Source organism: Gymnodraco acuticeps, unplaced genomic scaffold (assembly GCF_902827175.1).
Source record: "Gymnodraco acuticeps unplaced genomic scaffold, fGymAcu1.1, whole genome shotgun sequence".
NCBI classification, from domain to species: Eukaryota; Metazoa; Chordata; class Actinopteri; order Perciformes; family Bathydraconidae; genus Gymnodraco; species Gymnodraco acuticeps.
Window position 1 is genome coordinate 130,001 of NW_022991533.1, and position 21,164 is coordinate 151,164.

The window sequence follows — 21,164 nt, forward strand, 5'->3', positions numbered from 1 at the left end:
CACCATATAAACTTTGTGAAAGTTCAAGACCGCTATATCATAGCCAATTAAAAAGCCTCACCCCTAAAATGCATGATTCTTCAAAGTCTCCACACATTGGATATTGTTTGTGGAGCCTATTTGTTTCATGTCTCTGCTTGGAGAAAAATCATCCTTTCCTTAATAGTGTATTCTTTCTCATGTCTTGTGATACGCTTCCTCTTTCCCCTTTGGGATCAGTTAGTATGTACAGTAACCTTATACAGAAATACTTTAGCATCAATATCCTCCCCCCCATAAGCATATATGGAAAGTCAATACCAAACAAGGTTAGTATGGAGCTGATGTTACATTAGCTACCTCATATCATGTGTGTCACATATACAGTAGCTTATTGACAGCCTCCTGTTAGGCGATACTATGTAAGAATATTGAGTTTGTACGGTCACTGGATGGAATAAAGAACGGGAAAGTTTAAACATGATCCGACGTTGGATCTGCTGAATATCCTGTGGATAGTTATCTTCTTTTAGAAAGTGTGATGATATTGTATGAAAGAGAGGAGAAGCGGTTGAGGCCTCAGGGGAGACTTTTGAGCTGATTTTCTCCCTTACATGCTCTCATCCTTTCTTCCCCCCCTCCGTTCGCTCCAATATCACTCTCTTTTTCACTTTTCTCCATTCATCGCACCTACATTCCAATTTCCCAAGTCCATCTGGCCTGCTCTCATCTCCATTTCTTGCCGTTAACACTTTCTAGTATTGCGTCTCTTCCTGTGGTTGTTTCCCTATCTTTCTTTCCTTTATTCCTCTGCCTCTATCCTTTTCTATGTCCTCTCCACCTCAAGGTTTTCTTTCCCGTCTTTCTTTCTTGCTTTTCTTCGTTATTACTTCATATAAGTTATCTTCAATGCTCTTTGTCTCTGCCCTTGTCCTCGTCTTTCCTGCAACAAGCGAGTGAGTGTATGTCAGTTTGACACAGTGGTAAACACTTGTGTGTATCTCAAACACAGGGCTAAACTGTGGATTAGCTACCCTGTCTTTATCACATTGATTGGCCACCACCTCCCCAACAGTGTTCATGCAGTGGTATAATGAAACTGCACAGCCCAACAAACACATGCACAGCTATCCTGGGATCCATAGCCTACGGCACATAGAGGGATTCGCATGTGCACACACGCACAGACACTGATTAACCCCCATCCCTGTAGCTGTGTGCCTACAAACCGAGGTAGCAGTGTGTACGCAGCATAACAGATGAAGTCTATTTCTACTGCAGAGTCATACATGATTCATCGAGTTGGTGCTGAACACTGTCAAAGAAGGAACAAACATGGAGCAGAGCGCATGAAAAGTATAGATATGAAGGTCTATAAACGGATAAACTAATATTTAAGAGCGTCATTCTTTTGAAATACTGCTTTCAGAGCTATAATAGGAGTCTCATCCTAATAATTCATGACACATAATTACACTCATAAGCTTAGGCTGGATGAATGGTGCTTTAATGGCAAGTTCATGCAGCTGGCACCTTTTTTATCTACTGAATCTAACTACTGCCTCATGTATGCTCTTTGCACGCCTGCATCGGTATCTGAGCGCGCTGTCAAATTGGCACGGCTCATTTCTAACAAGGGCTAAGCACTGACAGCCCCAGGCTAATTGCTGCTAGCATGTCTGCTTTGTGGACATCAAATGGAGAAATTCAGCTTTTTGGCTGGGGTTGGTCTTTGCAGCTGATTAGCACTGGCCTTGCAGCTACAATAAACAGTCAATAAACAGACATCTCTGCGGAGAGACAACCCTATCGCTAGCTAATTAGCCCTGCCTCACAAACAACTTGCTAGCGCATGCCAGCACCTGAAGATAGCCAGTCGATACGGACAGAATCAAATGCTGCGCTAGCTGTCACAGCAGCTACTCAGCTATACAGCTAAACAGAGACTGGTAAATAATGGTGTCTGCAAATATCTATATGACTACATACACTTGTGGCTGTTTTTGAGAGTTTGTGTGCTTCAGCTTATTAGAATTGTAGATGTTTCTGCTTTATTTTAATCCGTCAAAGATTTTCATCCCTGTGCGACATGTTCTGGTGACACCCTGAACTAAAGCAAAAATGAACAGCAGCAGTGTTCATCTCATGTCAGCTTTGGTACATTGCATTATATGTTGAAGAAATGGACAGGGAAGAGGCAAGCAGGAGAAATTTGTGTATGGGAGGAAAGGAGGGAATAGCAGAAGAAGAAAGTATGACACGACAGACAGAGGGGGGGCAGAGAGGAGAAAGATGAGCTCTAGAGGCAGAGAGAGGAAAGGAGAGGAAGAGGTATAGAGTGGAGGTGTAAACATGATCAATCCGCTCCCAACTAGGTTCAGAGACAGACTTCCTCTTCACATTTTCAGCCTCAGTGAAGCGCAACTCTAGCTACCTCTTATCTGTCACGCTAGTTTGAAGTCTCAAAACCACACACACACATATACACCACCATATTTCAACACACAGAACAGGCATGGACCTGCATACCTGTAAATCCTCTACACACACACTACAAAATCCTATTAAAAAACTTGTGAAAAAACGTCCTCGAGAACACTTTAATCCAGCACACCAATCCCTACCAGCCACAGCCGCAAATACATTAAAATGATAGAAGCTCAGAACAACTCTTTGATGGCTGACCACTGCAGCTTCACACTCGATATAAATGATTTAAATGATGCATTGTCTGAACAGTAATTATCTGTCATGATTGAACCAATGCATACAGACCAAATGGAAAAATCTCCCCACAATATAGGCTTATCATAAGTGTGCCTCGATTCAAATTATGTCTCTGTGAACTCTTGCCGTCAATATCTATTTGCCAACTATCAGTTCAACTAGGGAAGATCAGCAGTGGGTCATTTATCTAGATTGAGACCAAGCCAGGGTCCAAGTGGCGCAGGGCGATCTATCAGTACAATGAGCATGTTAGTATCCAAAGTGGTCATTAGATGTAGGAGGCCATTACTTAAACTCTGACCCAGTCAATGTCCTTACTGCGATCAGGATTTAGTTACGTAGTTGAATTGATTAGGTGAAGAGTAATAGTGCTAAACGCTTTTAGCTTGTACACATTTCAGAGTCTCACTGCGGATCTAGTCTTGTCGCCAATATCTCCCGTCAAAACTATGATTGACATCTGCTTATATTTTAACAGTGTGCAAAACAAAATGGCATCCATCAAAATATCCTTATCCAACTGTGTGCCTTTCTCTACCGGAATCCATCAACAGCAACCAAATTATCTTCGTAAACAACACCATCCATTTTGGCTTCCCTCTTTTGTTCCTATAATGACACTACCACCATCACATGCTGTGTTCACTACCATTGCCAGGGCTTTAATGGCATCCATTCACACAACCAGATTACCCATATTTCCTATCTTCCTTCCTTTCTTACTCACCGCTGTTTTCTGGCACTGGATGGAGGTGCTGTTGAAGCGCAGGGCGGGCACACTGTGCATCTCCCTCTGGATGTGGAAGACACACTCGTAGTTCCTCTGTCCCGACTGGGGCTGGGGCAGGTTCTTGGCGGCTAACGTGATAGGCTTGGTCACCCCCACAGGGATGTAGATCTGCGTTGAGGGAAGGATCTGAGGGCAGTCCTGCAGAAACAACAGAAAAATAAGATGCTTTAGTGTTTTTCTTTCTCTCAGGAATCAGTTATGTTAGTAAGAGATTGTCCAATACAGTCAGAAAAGCAAGCAAACAAGGCAGAGTAAGATTAGACAGGGGATGATGAAATAAATTAGTTGTAAAAAACAAGGCGCGCAATCCGTGGGTTACATATTTGACTTCAGGCCAGATTTGCCACAAAAGAGTCAGCCTAAAGAGCTGCGATGCACATGTTTTACGGGCTTGTGCAATGCTCCCACTGGCCTTGCACCAGATAGCAATTCTGTATGACAACACACAAGCAACAGAGCTTTTCAAACAAAGTCCACAAAGATTATCTACCCTATTAAACTATTTGCATCATAACAGTGCTGCATTGTTATGGCAGGAAGATAGGCTGGAATTAATTATGTGTGGAGGGGAGTAATGAGCTCATGGTGCGCATCAGTGATATTGTCCAGAGCTGTCAAGATTCTTGTTTGGATCATCTGGACTCAGCCCATCCACCGGCTCACACCACTGGACTGTGTGAGTCCTTGCATAGATACATATGGAAAAATATGTTATTTATATACAGTTGGGTTAATGTGCCTCTATGCTTGCACACATTCAACTTTAGTGGGGCAGAATGAGACAGGACAGTCCACTCAGTATATAATGTTTCCTATATGCATGTGTTCATGTGCTGGAAGAAATGAAGTCATTACAGTGTGTTCATGCCATGATTTGGCAGCGATGTAGATCTCGTTAACACTGAGAAGGAGGGAGAAAAAGAGAGATGGAAAAAGAGCAGGAGGGCGGGTGACAGTTCTTATACAATATGAGTTAAAGCTTGGGTGGAACTACACCCACCCTGTGACGTACTGTTGGAGCCAAAAGGATAACAAACCAGATCGCTGCTGACAAATCACATATTTTACAACCTAGAGACACCGTTAAGGGATTTGTATAATAAGAGACATGTGGCAGGCAGAGAATGCCAACTTCCTTTCATGTAGTCTTAGGAAAAGGGCCTTGAATGTTGACATGATTCGGACCGATTCTTTCATCCAAAATACACATTTTAGCAGTCTTTAAATGGGACATATTTGGCTCATTTTGAGGATCAGACTTGCATTTTGGATTTCCTAATAGAACATGTTTAGTCAAGCTTGAATGCTTAAAAAAACGTGTTTTCGTAGCCCTGCACCCAAAAAAGTACAGTCTGCTTTGATTACCTTGCAGGAAAAATATAGTGCACCTTTGCAAAGATAGCTCTCAAGCCATGTGTGGACATACTGAGTTGGGGCGAAGTGACAGAAAAAGGAGCCAAACCTGAATGGCTGGTTAATTCCCATGTTTTCGGACCAAAGCAGCTCACAAACATCTCATTATGATGTTAGTAGGCACTCCAGAAACCAAATACATGTGCACAAGCACTGAAAAAGTAAGTTAATAATACAATTATATCCCCTTTGAAACCATACTTAAACGAATGTAACATATATTAAGACTGAAGAAGAGCCTGATATTGACAGTGTTGTCCCATCCATTCGCAGGATAGGACGACAAGGTTGACAAGTCAGAAAAGCTTGGGATAAGGAAACATCGACCAGATTCTTGTCGAATATTCCCTGCACACCCTCTGCTTGGCTTATTGTTGGACATTTTCCTCTAAGCAGATAGCTGGCTCCCTGTCAGTGCATTTTTCTTTCCCCTCTGAGCTGTTGTACATTAGAAGCTACAGCGCGTCCCCGGGGCCCGAACACAATGCCGGAGTTTGTTCATTAGGCTGCTTAGCCTTGGCCTTGTGTGTCTGATCACACACAAACACATGCATACGACATAATGAGAAAGGGGAATACTAAAGGAGGAAGAAGCGGGCTACAGAAGACCTGATGTATAATCAACTAGGAGAAAGGTGGGTGCGGGGGCTGTTCAATATAATGGAGGGAGGTGGAGTATGTAGAGAGGAAGGAGGGGGAAATAAGGGATAGTTGGAGAGAGGAGGAAATGAAGGGAGTAGACTGAGAGAACGGATGTGAAAAGGATTTTTAAAGAAAGGAAAACCAGAGAAGGCCAATTTAATTCAGAACAGAGAAAAAGAGAAACAGGGATGTCAGATAGCTGTAGGAAAGTAAAAATAAAAAGGAAAGGTTTAAAGAAAGTACAAAAGACGGAGAAATAGAACAACCAAGTATGAAGAAAGACATTTAAGAAGATTGCCTGGATCCCTCAGCACCTTTTCTGTCTCTTTACACATCAACTACATCCGTCCTACAGTCAAAAACATACCCAAATCCCCTGACAACATCCTATATAATTAACAGCCTGGAGCCTCAGATGACGCTTGAAAACTGATGGAGGGGACCGGCGATGTAGAGAGAGAAAGAGACTGTGAAGAAAGTGGAGATTGATTTTCACTTGTAGTTTTTGAAGTCCGTCCTCAGTGAAAAAAAAGAGCCGTGGGCTTGCATCGTCAAAGGTTCCATGAGTAAAAAAAGTAAGGTTTCAGCATTGGGCTGCTTAAGCTAAGTTAGCGTAGCCATTGGCAAAGCGGTTTTATTCAATTCATCTGCATATTGACTTTGTGTTGACTCAGCTGTCTGATTGTTGCTTCCTTTGTCAGTATCCCTTTACTTCATGCAGTCCTATTGTCATCTTAAGGTTGATGCACATATGGTATACGTTGGTTCAAGTCCTTTGAGGTTGCCATACCATGAAGCAGAAAACAGATTGTCTAGGAAGTATATAAGAAACGTGTTAAAAAAGTAACCCTGCCTCTTCCTACATTGAATCCGAACTTTACATTAAAGAATTTAAAGTCTGACTATAATGACGCCAAAAGCCAGAAGCAAGTGAATTAAAGTTTGGATAGTTCATAGAGGAAATGTTGCAAAAGTTCAGAAGTGTAACCGTACGAAGCTCCAAATACGAGATCACACTGCGTACCAGACGGAGCGGAAAGAGCTTCTGGGAAAGAGATGGAGGAAGAAGAGGATTTTGAGGAAATGCAAGAAAGATAAAGGAAATGGCGCTCTGGAGAGGGAAACTATTTCATCAGTACTTGTGACAGGTGCCAAAACAGTTCAAAGCCGGCATTAGGGCTACAAAGTACAGCGTACATTGAAACAATATTTCACCAGGGGGATTCGTTTGAAGCTGGAAGAGACCCTTTTCTATTTGTTCCCCCTTCTTCCTGACTTCTCAGCTTTCAATTCATCTGTGAAGACGGATGCTGTGGTTTTTCTGGGCCAGATGTGACACTTCAGGAGGACCATAAGGGGATTCTTAGAGAGGAGTGTGTATTATGTGTGTGTAAAGAAAAATATGTGTCTTTTTATTTGTGTGTATGTGATGCTTAGGTTCAACGATACAATGTGATTTACACTTTTATCTACACAAGATGCAACAGAGCACATCTTTTCTGCACAGAGCAACAGCCTGCTTCATTATATGGTTCACTTTGTCTACTGTAACCACAAAGATCCTTTTATCGTAAAGTTACATGTGTGCGAGGTGGAAATGAAGCGTGAAGGAATGCACGCCACAGATGGTTTCCCCGCACCAGAACACGGCAAGAAAACATCTGCTCTATTTTGAGATATCGATCACTGAACATGTTTGAATTCTGACATCTTCATAGGCATTGTTAACACCAACAGAATACTGTTGCAGAAAGCTGCTTTTGCTAAATATTAAATTCTTTGTTTCTGAGCGCCCCCATTAACTGTGAAATAAGCTCTTACACCCTGATTAGATTGGACTGTAAAAGTGAGTGTTTGTGTCTGTGTTTTTGAGTATGTGAATGAGTCTATATGTAACCAATTGTGTGTTTTTAATGGCAGAAGCCCAAGTCTCCAACCTCTGCTCGAAGCCAAGTACCCAGAGGGCTTTCCGTACCTCTCTGTTTGTTTCCCTTAAAGGCCGCTGTTAGCTTTGCTGCCTAAGGCTGGTTCCGCTGTTCCCATTTGTTAACAGTTAAGGCATTTATAATAATGTAGAATAAAATTAAGATGTATATTTTAACCAAAATGTTCTGAATACAAAATAAGATAAAATATTATCTAGAGCTGAAAAACATTATTCCTAACAAAAGTATTGGTACAATGCTTGACCTATATTTTGTGACATTTCACTGCCGACACCCAGATGCCAGTTTTGATTGAACGTTGCCATGAGCTTTCTCAAAGCAGAGCAGCTGTCATTTTAGGTCAAGCCCATTCTGAAATATTTCTCCCTTCATTTTCAATGCACGCTGATGTGTACCGCACCAACTCATTCCACGACAAATGGGGAAAAATTATAGGAAACAAATTTATAATACAAGCGGGCGGATAAGATAATCTCTTCTCACAAGTGCGGTCCTGCCTTGGGTCTTGCCATGCTGCTTCTCTGATGACTTCCACAGGATTGTTGCTGACATCCTCGTGGATTCATCTTCTTATTACAGACACATGCATTTCCTAACATTCGGTCTATATGCTGTAAAATGTATTATCTCTTTGATTTCCACACGGCATCTATTGCACGTCTGTCCGTCCTGGGAGAGGGATCCCTCCTCTGTTGCTCTCCCTGAGGTTTCTCCCATTTTTTCCCCTCAAACTGTGGGTTTTCTTTGGAAGTTTTTCCTTGTACGATGTGAGGGTCTAAGGATAGAGGGTGTCGTTTTTCTCATACTGATATTCTGAACAAACTGTGCTGTTGTATTTGCTGTAAAGTGTCTCTACTGTAGGCTATTTTTATTATATGTACAGCACTTTGGCTCGACCAAAAATCGTTTAGAAATGTGCTATATAAATAAAACTTGATGTGATTTGATTTGAAGTGAGCAAAACACCTTTTAACATTCGCCAAGCACTGATAATGAGACAGTCAGAAAGCTGGTGTGCATGTGTGTGTGTGTGTGTGTGTGTGTGTGTGTGTGTGTGTGTGTGTGTGTGTGTGTGTGTGTGTGTGTGTGTGTGTGTGTGTGTGTGTGTGTGTGTGTGTGTGTGCGTGCGTGTGTGTGTGTGTGTGTGTGTGTGTGTACAGACATGTAGAAGGTGAGAGATTAGAATCAAGACAAGAGGAGGAAGACAACAGCGATAGCGGGATGATATATAAATAAATAAATGTATTAAAAAGCCAAAAGAGTTCTGAAGGCTTTGGTGTAGCCTGACAAGATATAAATTAATAAAGCTCCAAAAACACTGCGCATATGTAATGAGGCGGGTGTCTGGTAGTTTTTTTAAACCCCCAATCTCCCTCGAACACCCCCCCCCCTTCAATTCCATCCATAATTAATTAGCCGCCTCTGTGATGTGGGGACTATAGATCAGGGAGGAGAAAAAATAACACGCTAAATAATGAAGTAAAGCGATATGGGGAGCCCACGGGAGAGATGAGATGGCATGGGTGGCCACAGAGGAGCGGGGGGGGGGACAGTCAGTGTGTGTGTGTGTGTGTGTGTGTGTGTGTGTGTGTGTGTGTGTGTGTGTGTGTGTGTGTGTGTGTGTGTGTGTGTGTGTGTGTGTGTGTGTGTGTGTGTGTGTGTGTGTGTGTCTGTATTTCATAGGCTCCTGACAAGGGGGTATATGAAGAGTTTTGAATGTTCCCCCACTGCCTGTCGACATGTCCCGTCCCCCCCTTTCAGGCCATGTGACATATGTAGGAAACCAAAGAGCCGTCTGTAACCTTGAACTAAAGGTAAACCGTTACAATCCACATTAATATTATATTACAATATATGGCACTGGGTGGATCCTTTTATCCAAAGCAACATACATGACGTGGCGTGTCATTCGTTTTAGCTGTTTAAAAATCCAATGGGAATGAGGCCTCTGCCCTATGTAATGCCTTTTAGTGAACTCAGATACCATTATAGGCAACCAATATGATTTCATTTAAAATTCAATCACTTAAATTCTTCTTGCAGCAGAATTGTGCGTCTTTCTAGCCTTGATAAAAACAAACGCACAAACCCAAGGAGGAGGTTTTTCTTCTTCTACGAGCCATTAGTTTGTCCTTATGGATATCAATTGTAAATATTCACGAACTACAGAGAAGAAAGCGGGAAGAAAAACTAAAGTTTAACAGTGTGGTGAGAATAGTACAAACAGTGTGGGGAAATAATTGAAAAAAAGTTCAAATGCTACTAAATATTATGACAAACAAAGAAGTTCCCACACATCAGTGGTCTGGTGTTTATCTGACTGGCACAGAGTCAATTGTAAAATACTTCAAAGATAAATGCAAATGTTTTTATGCCAAGTTCACGAACATGACCTGTATTTTGGCTTATGTATTTTCCTTTTTTTGTTATCCGTGCGATTATTTTAACAACGCATATGATTGGTGGATGAGAGTAATCTTTTGAGAAAGAAGCATATATTGTATAGAATTACACAATATGTATATTTCCATTGTTCTTACATTTTAAACCATATGGACGACTGCTTCCAAATCATTCCTTAATTAATACGAGAAAGGTAATATACTGTAAGGTCATGGCATGTCTTGCATTATAATGTCAAAGCTAGGATCACATACGCTCCTCTCCCATGTACCAGCTGGCCTGCAGCCACGTGTTTGTTGCAGTAGGTGTATGTGCGTGGGCGTGTGTCTTTGTACTACATATGTGTGTGTGTGTGTGTATGTGTGTGTGTGTGTATCTCATTAGGACTCGTACCAGTCACAAAGACAATAAAAGCCTACCCCTTAAATCAGTTACACTAGAAGGAGTGTATAGGCGTGTCTATTTAAAATGTAGGTTAACATCCACAAGATATATAGCATACATCTCTACAGTATATGATTACAAAATCTAAATATAATATAATAAGGATGTGTTGCATACATGGAGGCATGTACATGTGTGAACAAAGAGTGTGTGCCCGCAAATGTAAGGCAGGCTCATTAGCTGGCAGAAACCAAAAATATGTTCTGTGGCCAACCAGACACTTTCTGTAGGGGGTGGGGGGCTGGGGGAGAGAGAGTGAGAGTGGATCAACTTAATAAGGCAGCAACATGTAGAACAGTGCAGGAGCGAGGGAAGAAAAGGGACTTTGAACCTTGAAAGGTACTGTGAGATTGTACGCCCACGTCCTTCGTTTCCAAGCAGAATGGTGATGCAGGGAGGAAGAGATGGAGAGAAAGAGATGAGGAGGAAATGGGAAAAGTGAGCGAGTGCATAGGAATGAGGAAGCACAGAAAGGAGAGATTGCATTAAATAGAGATGCAGGGGAATGTGTGACATGAAAGTTATTCAGTGCGGATTATGAAAGTCTCACAGAGCTCAACTGAATATACCGTATGTTCTTCTTATAAATTACCTACATGCACACACTCAGTCTCTGTGCTTTGATGTACCACCCAGGCACATACATGTTGATTTCATTTCATAATCCCTTATCCTTGACTTACAAGCAAGCTGCCAAACCTACACTCTATCCCCTCGACATAGACACGCCACAGTATGCTATAAAACAATAAGAAGCAGGACTGTGTGAATATTGTCTTTTAGAATGTCTTTTTTTAGAGTGGGTGAGGAGGAGGGGGAGGGGGGGACTCCTGGCACCCTGTTATCATTCTAACCCAGATATGTCAGCAGCGATCAAACCTTGTGCTTTTCAGCTTTTCAAAGACGAACCTTGATTTCAGAAGTAGATTCGCTCTCCTGTCAGCTGCTGACTATTGGCTCTTTTTTTCTGAATGCATTTCTGCGGCACGGAGATACACTAAAAGTAGATTTTTCTTATCAAAAGGAATTGGACATACTGTACTCACCAAGGTTTGAAACTAACATTCAGCTTTTAAAAAAAATCAACTCCCTTTATCGATACATACGCAATTTATCTTTTAATTGTCCCCCCAGTGTTTAATGGTTGGTAATTAAAGAGTGGAAAGGTTTACTGAGTTTACAATTTAAATTGTGTGCTGACAGCTATCCAACTCGCCATTTGAGAAGAACAGAAACCAGATGAAGAGGCCAGAAACACACTGAGTTTTGCCACTGAGAAAACAAACAACAGAATAGCACAGACGTTTCAGTTTCTCCCTGACCTGTGCACAATCTATCCCACTGCGCTGAGAACATAATGCTACATTCACACATCACACACAATCTCTTTAAGAGGCTGCATGTATGAATTGGCAGCCAAAAATAGTCGTCGTCAAAATGACTCAAAGTTCAAGTTGTAAAATGCCATATCAATGAATAAATATATTACTGCCAGACTTATTTTTAGGAGAAAACATACAATTCAAGCCATTTTCTCCTTTTTACTTTTTAAATCACTAGAAAATGAAAATGACTGCCCAAGCATCAGTGTGTCGTCTGCGGCAACAATGCTGCTCGCCACTAGGAGGCAAACATAAGAACAGGAATTAATGAATGTTGGTGGGGGAAATATCACTTTTTCAGAATCTTAAATCAGACTGTATAATAATACACTGATATCCAGCGCTCCACTGCCACCATGGTCCATCTCCATGTCTCCAAAGCTTGTATGTCACTGACCATCTTGGGTTATCATGGGAGAGCAATTGTGTCAGCTAAATGGAGGATGGAATCAAAATCACAGCAGGCCACTTTACTAAAACAGCACGGTGAAAAGCCCAACATGACAGAGACAGTTAGCTGCTCTTGTGAGATTGGCCATCGCAGCACGCTACAGGTTATTTTCCCCCCACTCTCTTTCTGTATGCCTCTCCATCCCAGCAGGCGGTCACTGTTTCTCAATCACACTCTTTCTCTCTCTCTCTTTCTCTGCTCGGCCCGCATCTTTGAGTTCGTTTTTTCCATCAGCTCACTTTGCAGTGTTATTCTTTGCTCTCTGACTTTTCTCTCAGTGACTCTGCATCTATTGCTTCCTCTCGCTGACACACACGAGGGGTTGATGGCGAAAATGCAATAGTTATCTGTGTTCACCATTAGCTGGGTTGAATGTGAGGGTTCAGGGAATGAAGATTTAATACAGCCTCAATAATTAAACCATTGAGACCTTCCACTGACACACAATCTTGTGCAGGGTCAGCAAACCTCTTTGCATCAACTCACCTTATTCCTGTTTATTTGTGAATCTTTGCGTCAGCCCTTCATTAGGCTGATCTTGTATTCATCGCTGCAGCCAGCATGTTGGCAACGATACTCGCTGCATCAATGGGCCTTGCCGGGTGGCATAAGATGATATCAAGGAGAGAATAACCTAGCAGCGTGTAGCACCTTACACTTGCGCTTTTCCAGTGTCTTCCAACTGCTTAACTTTTTCTCAATGTCACATTAGGATTAACACTTTTAAACCAATTAAACCAAGACAGCGTCCTTCGAATCTGCATAACTCTTAAAGCTGCATTTGCTAAACTCCACCCTCTTCCATAAATATAACTCTGCCGTCCTTGTGTAGTTGTCTACTAAGCATACTTCTTAGGGTATGACAGGCTGCTCTCTCCAGTGTCTCCCAGCCACCCTCCCTGCCTTCTGTTGCTGAGGGATTGATGCGAGGACGCTTCGGCAGTAAGTGAGGGACATTTTGTGAAAGCTTCTAAAAAAACATTAGGAAGAGCTGGAAGAGAGGAAGAAAAAAGCAAGATAAGCTGTGGGACTGTAAGGCTAAAAATAGCAACAGAGAGAAGGAGAGATGAAACATCTGCATGCATATGTGATGGACCATGCGTGTGTGTTAGCTTCCGAACACATCTATGTGCGAGTGCACACAGAGGACACATTCCAAATCTCTCCTGCCTTTTATTCTCTCCCCGATACAAACAGGATGATCGTGTGGGAAGAACAACACACGCAGGAGTAGAGCGTGACTGAGGGGCTGAATCACATTAGCCCTACTCAAAAAACACTTTCTCAATCCAACCCATTGTTCTCAACAAATTAGACAGATGTACAAGAGAGTTTGCCAAAACACCTGATACATCCCACTCTGATTTCCCTGAGGCTGAAATTGATTCTTGGACAGTGTCTGAGAACTTGCCTCAGGAAGTTCACAAAGACGGGGGGGAGCGTCAGAACCTCAAGGAGCAGCGCTACCAAACCAAGGGTTAAACACTGGACGATCACGGCCCGACTAAAATCCATCTAGCAAAGAAAACATGTGGTTATATCACCCTGTCGCCTCCACTTCCTCTCCATGTTCCCTCAATTTCACTCTTCCCCTCCCTTTCCCTTCAACCATGCATTTGGAAAATAAATGGCGTCACTGGATGTAATCTGCCGCTTGTTACTGCCAAGGTTCCCGCTCGCCTCCCTGCCCTTGTCTTTTTTTTCTTCCCTTCTCTCTGTTTACATCTGGTCTCAATTACAGCATCTCTGTCTGTCTTTGGTTTGTTCTCCTGAAACAAATAAAGCCCTGGAATAACTGCATTGTTTTTGGAAAGCAGCATGTGGGATATTGCATCTCACCTCCACCCATTTTCTAATGTATTTGTTCCCTCTTCCTAGCATTGTTTATTTTGTATTAGACATGGCTTATGCACGTGCTCTCTTCGTATTAGGCAGAATCACTAGCTACAAGCTACATGTGCAATGAAGCGGAGGGAGAAAATAAATTGTATAATAAATAGAGAGGAAGAGCAAACAAGTACGTTGTGCATGTTGATAGACTATGCATGAAAAGGTAAGATAAGTCGAGGAAAAGGATGGTGGAAAAAGGACAGATGGACAAGGATATAATCTGTAGATGGTGACGGTGGGCAGAAAGAGGAGACAGACATGCCGGAACATTTGGGTGACGGCACCACGTGGGAAGAGAAGGAAAAAAGAAAAGGATGATGAGGTGAGAAGACATGTTTTTCTATCTGATAAAGACAACGGGAGGGAGAGAGGGAAGGTGAAGAAAAGGGAAAGTGTGGATATCATTCAACCACTCGCCCTCTCTCCCCCCCCCCACACCTCTCGCCCACATGCCCCCTGCAGCCCTCTGCTGCTGGTTGTGCTTTGTCCAGATAAGAACCAGTGACAGTCACACACATTTAAAAAGTAGGAACAAACACACATGTATAGCCGTGCACACATAGCGAGGCCCCTCAAGCGGCCTTGGCCTACAATCTGTGGGATGTCCTTCTGTGGAGTGTGTGTGTGTGTGTGTGTGTGTGTGTGTGTGTGTGTGTGTGTGTGTGTGTGTGTGTGTGTGTGTGTGTGTGTTCTGCTTAGTGTCAGAGTACCAGCCAGGGTAAACACAGTGTGCCAGAATGTCACGGCTCGAGGCCTTCACACCTCCATCGCAAAAAAACCTTTCAACCATGATGTGTGTGTGTGTGTTTTTGCATGCATGTGTGTCAGGGAGAGAAAAGAAAGAGTAAGCATGTGTTTCTGTGACTGTTTAAGAATGTGCGTGTAGGCTGTGTGCTATAAGTGTATGTGCCTGATTAAGGGTGTGAGAGAAAGACAGCGTTGGGTAAATATGTTCATGCGCCTAGCTCCGAGTGCTGCCTACACCGAGCCTCTCTTATCAATGCACGGTCTAGGGACAATGTGTCATACACTAACATTACATTTGTATAATTGGCAACAAACAGGAGTGTGTCTACAAGCACAGCTGTAGTGTGCTTTGATACACATTCTCTGTACTGTGTGCCTTAAGGTGGTACAAATCCATTGTGTATTAAAACAATGATAAGATTGACTTTTCAACAGTTTGAGAAGTAAATGGTCAACACCGTTATATGCGTAGGGAAAAAATATAGAGCTATAGAAAAATTGTTCGATTAGCTTAGCACAAAATATGGACACATGAAGCTAAACTGGGTCTGTCAAAAAACAACAGATTGATCCTAAAAGCACCTCCGAAGCTCATTTCGCAACATGTGTTGTCCTTAACTCTGGGCAAGAAAAGCAAATAAGCATACATCAAACAATTTTCAACTTGTGTGTGTTCATTTCATGGAGAAGAGAGAAGGGAATGAGTAGGAGGGTGACATCAGTCGACCAATGGTACATCCATGCAGATGGGACAGAAGGAAGGCGAGGAGTGGAAGGTGTTGAATTTATAAAAGAGTGAAAAATTCATCACTGGAGCCACACATTCCATGGCATACAGACGCCGAGGACACGGATGAAGAAGCTACTAAGGCTGAAGAGATGTACAGAAACACTGTATTACATTCAAAATTAAGTGCAAGACAGCATCATGTCTATAATCGCTACATCCTGACAACAATTGGTGTTTGGACATGAATACAAAACCATTTAACCACATCTGGAAGTGTTTTATATTTTGTATGTGTTGCCCATCGCTCTTAGATTTCCCTTAGTCAGCACCAAAACCCCCAAAAACAATGGCAGCATTGTCTGTGCGTAGGTCAAATGAAATGAAAAATAAAAGCAGTGAAGCAAAGAAAGAGAGAGGAATAACATCGGGAAACAACAAAGTGCGACAGCCTAAGAGTTTAGGGAGGGCAGAAAAAAAAAAGCTCTGTGCCCACAAATCTCAATCAAGTTAACCGCTGCCTTGATTGCTCGAGTGAGACTGAGCCTTGCTTTGCAGCAAAACAAACACGTAAGCATGTCTTAACATAGCTGAGCCCAACCACCCAAAACCTTGCCTGGCAGTCATCAAGGCTTTGGCTCAGAATAGCACTTTCTCTTCAGGGGTGTGGAAGGAAGGAGAAGAAGAAGAAGTGGAGAAGGAAAACAGCAGTCATGTTCTTGAGAAAGGAAAAGAGACTATGTGAATAAAGGAACGCACATCTAACCCTTCTCTATCTTTCTTTGTTTATATAATAAAGAAACTCTTACCCCTCTCCTGCAATTTTCCGCCCGGTCGCTCCTTAATTCAAGAATTTGTTTGTTGTGCTATTGGAGGCATTGTTGATTCATGCATATTTGATTTGTAAATGTCACTCATATTTATTTCTTCCCCGCTTCCTCTGTCTATCCATTTTTTGCATTTGCTTTCTTCCCTATCTTGACACAGTCTGTTCACAAAAACAAACAACACTTTTTGTGTTGGATTTTGTTTCTTTTAACTTACTATTGCTTTGCATGACAATCAAAAAACAAAACAATGTATTCAATACCAGGTTGTTTGATTGAACTAATTTAAGATGGACAAGACGGTGCTGTTTTTGTGATATAACGCAAAGGGGGGAAAAAAAAGTCCTGTCGGCAAATCCTTTGGGTTGCCATGGTAACATAAGATTCAGATACAGTTGGAGATGAGAGGACAACAAAAACGTAAGGATGGAGAAAAGAAAATGATTGATGTGCAACTGTTAAATGTTTATTTTATTCAGAATGAGGACACTGATGTTTATCGATTTGTATGTACTATTCATTTTTTAAGCTTTAGCACTCATTTTCAGGGTAGTAATGACATTGAAGAATAAATAAGTGTTGCGCAGGAAGAACAAGAGTTGATCATGTTCTTACAAGTGAATTGCGCACATTCAAAGGTCAGCTGTTACCCTAAGAACTTTAACATTTGACCAGATGCTCCTAAAATATGTTCTCTTTGCCTGCCAGATCCAACAGCACTCAGACCACACAGAGTCAGGCACGAGGAGCAGCTACCTTTCAACCCTGCGTGAAAACTTCTATCTGGCCTTTGATCAAAGCCTGAAGATGAGTCCTATTTAATCCCGTCTACTGTGTTCTTCTACGGGAGGGCGCGGCAAAGGTCTGAGTGAAATGTCTGCTATCAGGAGAGCCCATTTCACTCTTATGTTAAACACTGCTATTTGTATTCAGAGATGAGCTACAGCACGGCGAAATGGATCGTTTGAGGTCTAAATTAAGGATGCAAGCAAAAGTTGCGCACAGACAGACACACCCACACAGAAACATGCCCCTTATAGCATGCTAACTCAACCTCACTCTATGAGTAGATAAAAAACAAAGTGGTAAGGAAGAGAGGCACATTTCTGTCCTCTTTCTCCTTTCTTTAACTAATAATCCACACATAGAAGGGGAAGCAAAAGAAGGATGAGAAAAATATGGGGTACATTAAAATGGTGAGGGATTGGGTGTAAAGAGAGAGTGAGACAGGAGAGGGGAAGGATAAGTCTAGCCTACAGGAAGAGCTGTACTTGTTGGGGTATTGAGAGCGCAACTAATGGATATGGCAGCTACTGTAGGAGAAGGATGATGAATGACTGTGTGTGCAAGACACTGTCAGAATGTTTACACTTTTGTGCATGGAGGTATAGTAGTTGTGTGTGTGTATGGTGTGTGTGAGGCAGTGAAGATGATGGATTCTCTTGGAGCATGTGGTCGGTGGTTTCTTGGGCAGGAGAGGTGACAGCAGAGATCTCTGTGTCGACATGGCACCCTCAGCCGGTCTGTCTGTCTGTCCCTTGTTTCCTCCTGCTGCCTCGCTCACACTTCCTCTCTTTCACTCTTTATCTCCATTTCCATCATTCCCTTTGGTTTGCTCTCACTCTTTGTTGTTGCATGTCCTGGTTTTAACCAAGCTTCTACATTGAGACACACTGTCCTGCACCAGACATTTCTTTTGGAAAGATCCCTGCAGGAATCAGCATGTGGATAGAGAAAGATCTTATACTAATAAAAATGTTCTGATATTCTAGAGTCCTGTTTTTTTTCTTCCACCAATATTGCTACACAGTATATGTTTACTTTCACATTCTGCTTTCCTGTGTATCCATCCGTTGCCCCTCTGGCCTCTCTCAGCTCAGAGTGTGCTAGCCAGCGCTCTCCCCATGTCTTGCAGATGGGCGCACTAATCCGCTAACATTAGCTCCGTGACGCGTGAAGGCTGGCCCAGTGTGTTGTTTTTAGTGGGCACGGATGCTGTGGTTTAGCATGCTAGTGTTTGGGATTCTGCACAGCTCCGGTTGAGGGAAGAGATAAAGAGGAAAGTAATTGGATAAAGGTTGACCAATTAATAAAGGCCGGGGCAACAAGGGGGGAAGAGGGTGGGGGGGTTTTAATCTGCATAGAGATAACAGGGAGAGTCAGACTACAAACACAAGGAGATAGCGTCAGATTGCGTCTACGCGTGTGTGTATTTCAGCATTTATGTGTGTGAGACATCAGTCAGATAAAGAACAGGCATGACTGTCAGTCACTTGGGAGTGCAGTGGATTTACATCCATAAGTCCATTGAGAAGATATGCACTTTTCTGTGCCACTTAATATGTCGGAGACGATGTTTGTCGACTATTGGACAGTGAAAGAAACGCACAGCGAAAACACACTATGACCGCGTGTCACTCATATCCTTGCATACACTCCAGCAGTTGACAAACACTAGTTTTGCCTTGCATGTCGCCACTCAGCACGATTGATATTAGCTTTTATGCTAATGCAGTGTTTGGCTATGTAAAAACAAGGCAGTATTCCCATACACAGTCATTCATCTCGGCCTGCTTATGGCCTTATGGGCCACGACAGAATTATTGCTGCACAGTACACAAGCTGTTGTCGTGGTGCCAAAAGCCACTATTACACATACACACAGACAGCAGACACACACGGCAGGGTGATGTGAGGAAACCCTGAGGCGAAAGCCACGGAAGCTGCGAGGGTAAAGGTGTGTGTGCAGCTGAGCGCAATGTGTGCCTAGTTGCTAGAAATTGTGTCTGCTTGTGGGAGAAAAAAAACCAAGCTGTCTTTGTTTGACCCGGTACGCTACATGAAGAAAAAGCAGTTATAAGACAAGGAACTGTTTTAGATTTAGACCTGTTAAGTAACATTCAGCAAAAATATTTAAAAAAAAAAAAAATCTCTGGCAGCTTTTTGGACTCATCCCACGATTATGTCAAAGGTAATACACATACAACGCATCATGCTGTCAAAAACGAAAGCAATGTGGACAAAACAGCAGGGTCTTACCTCAGAGATGTTGACGCGTCCCTCCTGGAAAGAGCAGTCATTGGAGTTCTGAGTGCACATGTGGCGATACTTGCACCAGTGGCATGGAAACGAGCCGTTCACACAGGAGAGGCAGCTAGAACAGAGAGAGATGAGAGGAGACAGATAGAGAGTCAGCAGGGGTCACCTGTTCTCCGACATGAGTCTAAATTATGTATCTTACTGCATCAACGCTTCATTTGACACAGCAGAGAAAAAATCAGGACGGAATGGGTTTGTCTCATATTGTGACGAAAAAGAATTACTGACTTTGAACCAGTGATATACTTTATGCGTTATACAAGCGGAAATACTGGTAAGAAGGTCATTTTATATTAATCTCATCCATGTATTTTACAACCTAAAAGAAGTAGGTGCACTGAAATAAGCCAGTTGAGGGGCTCGTACTGTAGAGCAGACTTTATTTGGGGATGTTTAGATCAATAATTGTATAGTTTGGAAATGTTACCTTTCGCTTTTATTTTTGTATCTACTTTGTTACCAGCTTTTCAAAGTTCAAGTTCATGAAGTCAAATATATATATATCAAATATAAAATGTGTATTAAAAAAGGGGGATAGAAAAGAATGAGGGAGAAGATTTGCGGTAAAAAGGTACCGACTGTGATATAAAGGATCTTCTATAATGAGTAGTCTTAATTCTCAAGCTTTCTTTCTTTTACTACTTCATGTCCACGCATGTCACATTTTAGACGATTTCCCACCCTGTCTTGAATCCTCTTCTCTTCCCTTTACCTTTTCTCCCCCATCTATCAATTGTCTTAACCCTTTTATCCCCCTCACTTTCCTCATTCATCACTCCCCACTCGCTTGTAACTGCCCATTGCTTGCTGTTCATAATCGGCCTACTCTCTGCATATATTCCCCTCTTCTTGCTCTTCTATACCTCTGCTGTATCATTCTCTCCATCCATTCACCCTGAGCCTTTCTTTCTGTCCCTCCGCCTCTCCCGCTGTATCCATCCCTTTCATTTTCTGCCTTCTCATTTTAAAAAGCTCTACCCCCTGTTCTTTGTCTAAAGCTCTCTTTTATCCGTGGGGCTAAGAGCGCGCCACCATTTTAAATTCACCTGCTTTAGCTGAGGCGAGGTGCAGATAGACAGGCTGAAAGAGAAAGATGGGAGAAATAAGAGAGGGAAAGGGAGAGGAAGAGATCAAAAGCAGGTGGATTTCCCTGGGAGAGGTTTAGACGCCAGGTATCGTGGGAGAGAGAGAGGGGAGAAAATAGCGTGGGGGGGGGGGGTTCGCTCGCTGGGCTCCTCATGGGAGAGGGGAGGAAACATTATTAGGTTGGAAGTTGGGAAGTGAGTACGAGTGTGTGTGTGTGTGTGTGTGTGTGTGTGTGTGTGTGTGTGTGTGTGTGTGTGTGTGTGTGTGTGTGTGTGTGTGTGTGTGTGTGTGTGTGTGTGTGTGTGTGTGTGTGTGTGTGTGTGTGTGTGTGTGTATTAGTATCTACGGGGAACTGTGAAGCCAGACAGGTTCAGGTATGCAGTTTATCAACACAGATTAATGTTATTGGTCCTTGCTCAGCCCTAGAGAAATACTGCGCCACTTGGTTTCTCATTTATGTGCGCAGCATTATCTAATGTAACCATTATGAGCTTACAAATAAAATAGTTTCATTTTATTACTTCAGCTTCAAAATGTCTTCTGCATGACTAATTTAGCCATTATAGTTTGTCTGAGCATATGGCTTATTGTAAGAAGAATAAAAAGCCTGC

General features: G+C 42.5%; 1 protein-coding gene across 2 annotated transcripts in view; it reads right to left on the bottom strand.

Annotated features, from left to right (window-relative positions):
• LOC117533414 (plexin-A1-like) overlaps positions 1–21,164 on the bottom strand; it is a 191,590-nt gene that overhangs the window by 54,200 nt on the left and 116,226 nt on the right. For both annotated transcript variants that reach the window (XM_034197132.1, XM_034197131.1), the window contains exons 9-10: positions 19,408–19,522; positions 3,434–3,634 (exon numbers count right to left, since the gene is read on the bottom strand). In XM_034197132.1, the coding sequence (XP_034053023.1) occupies positions 3,434–3,634; positions 19,408–19,522 (316 nt within the window). The remainder of the gene's footprint in view (positions 1–3,433; positions 3,635–19,407; positions 19,523–21,164) is intronic.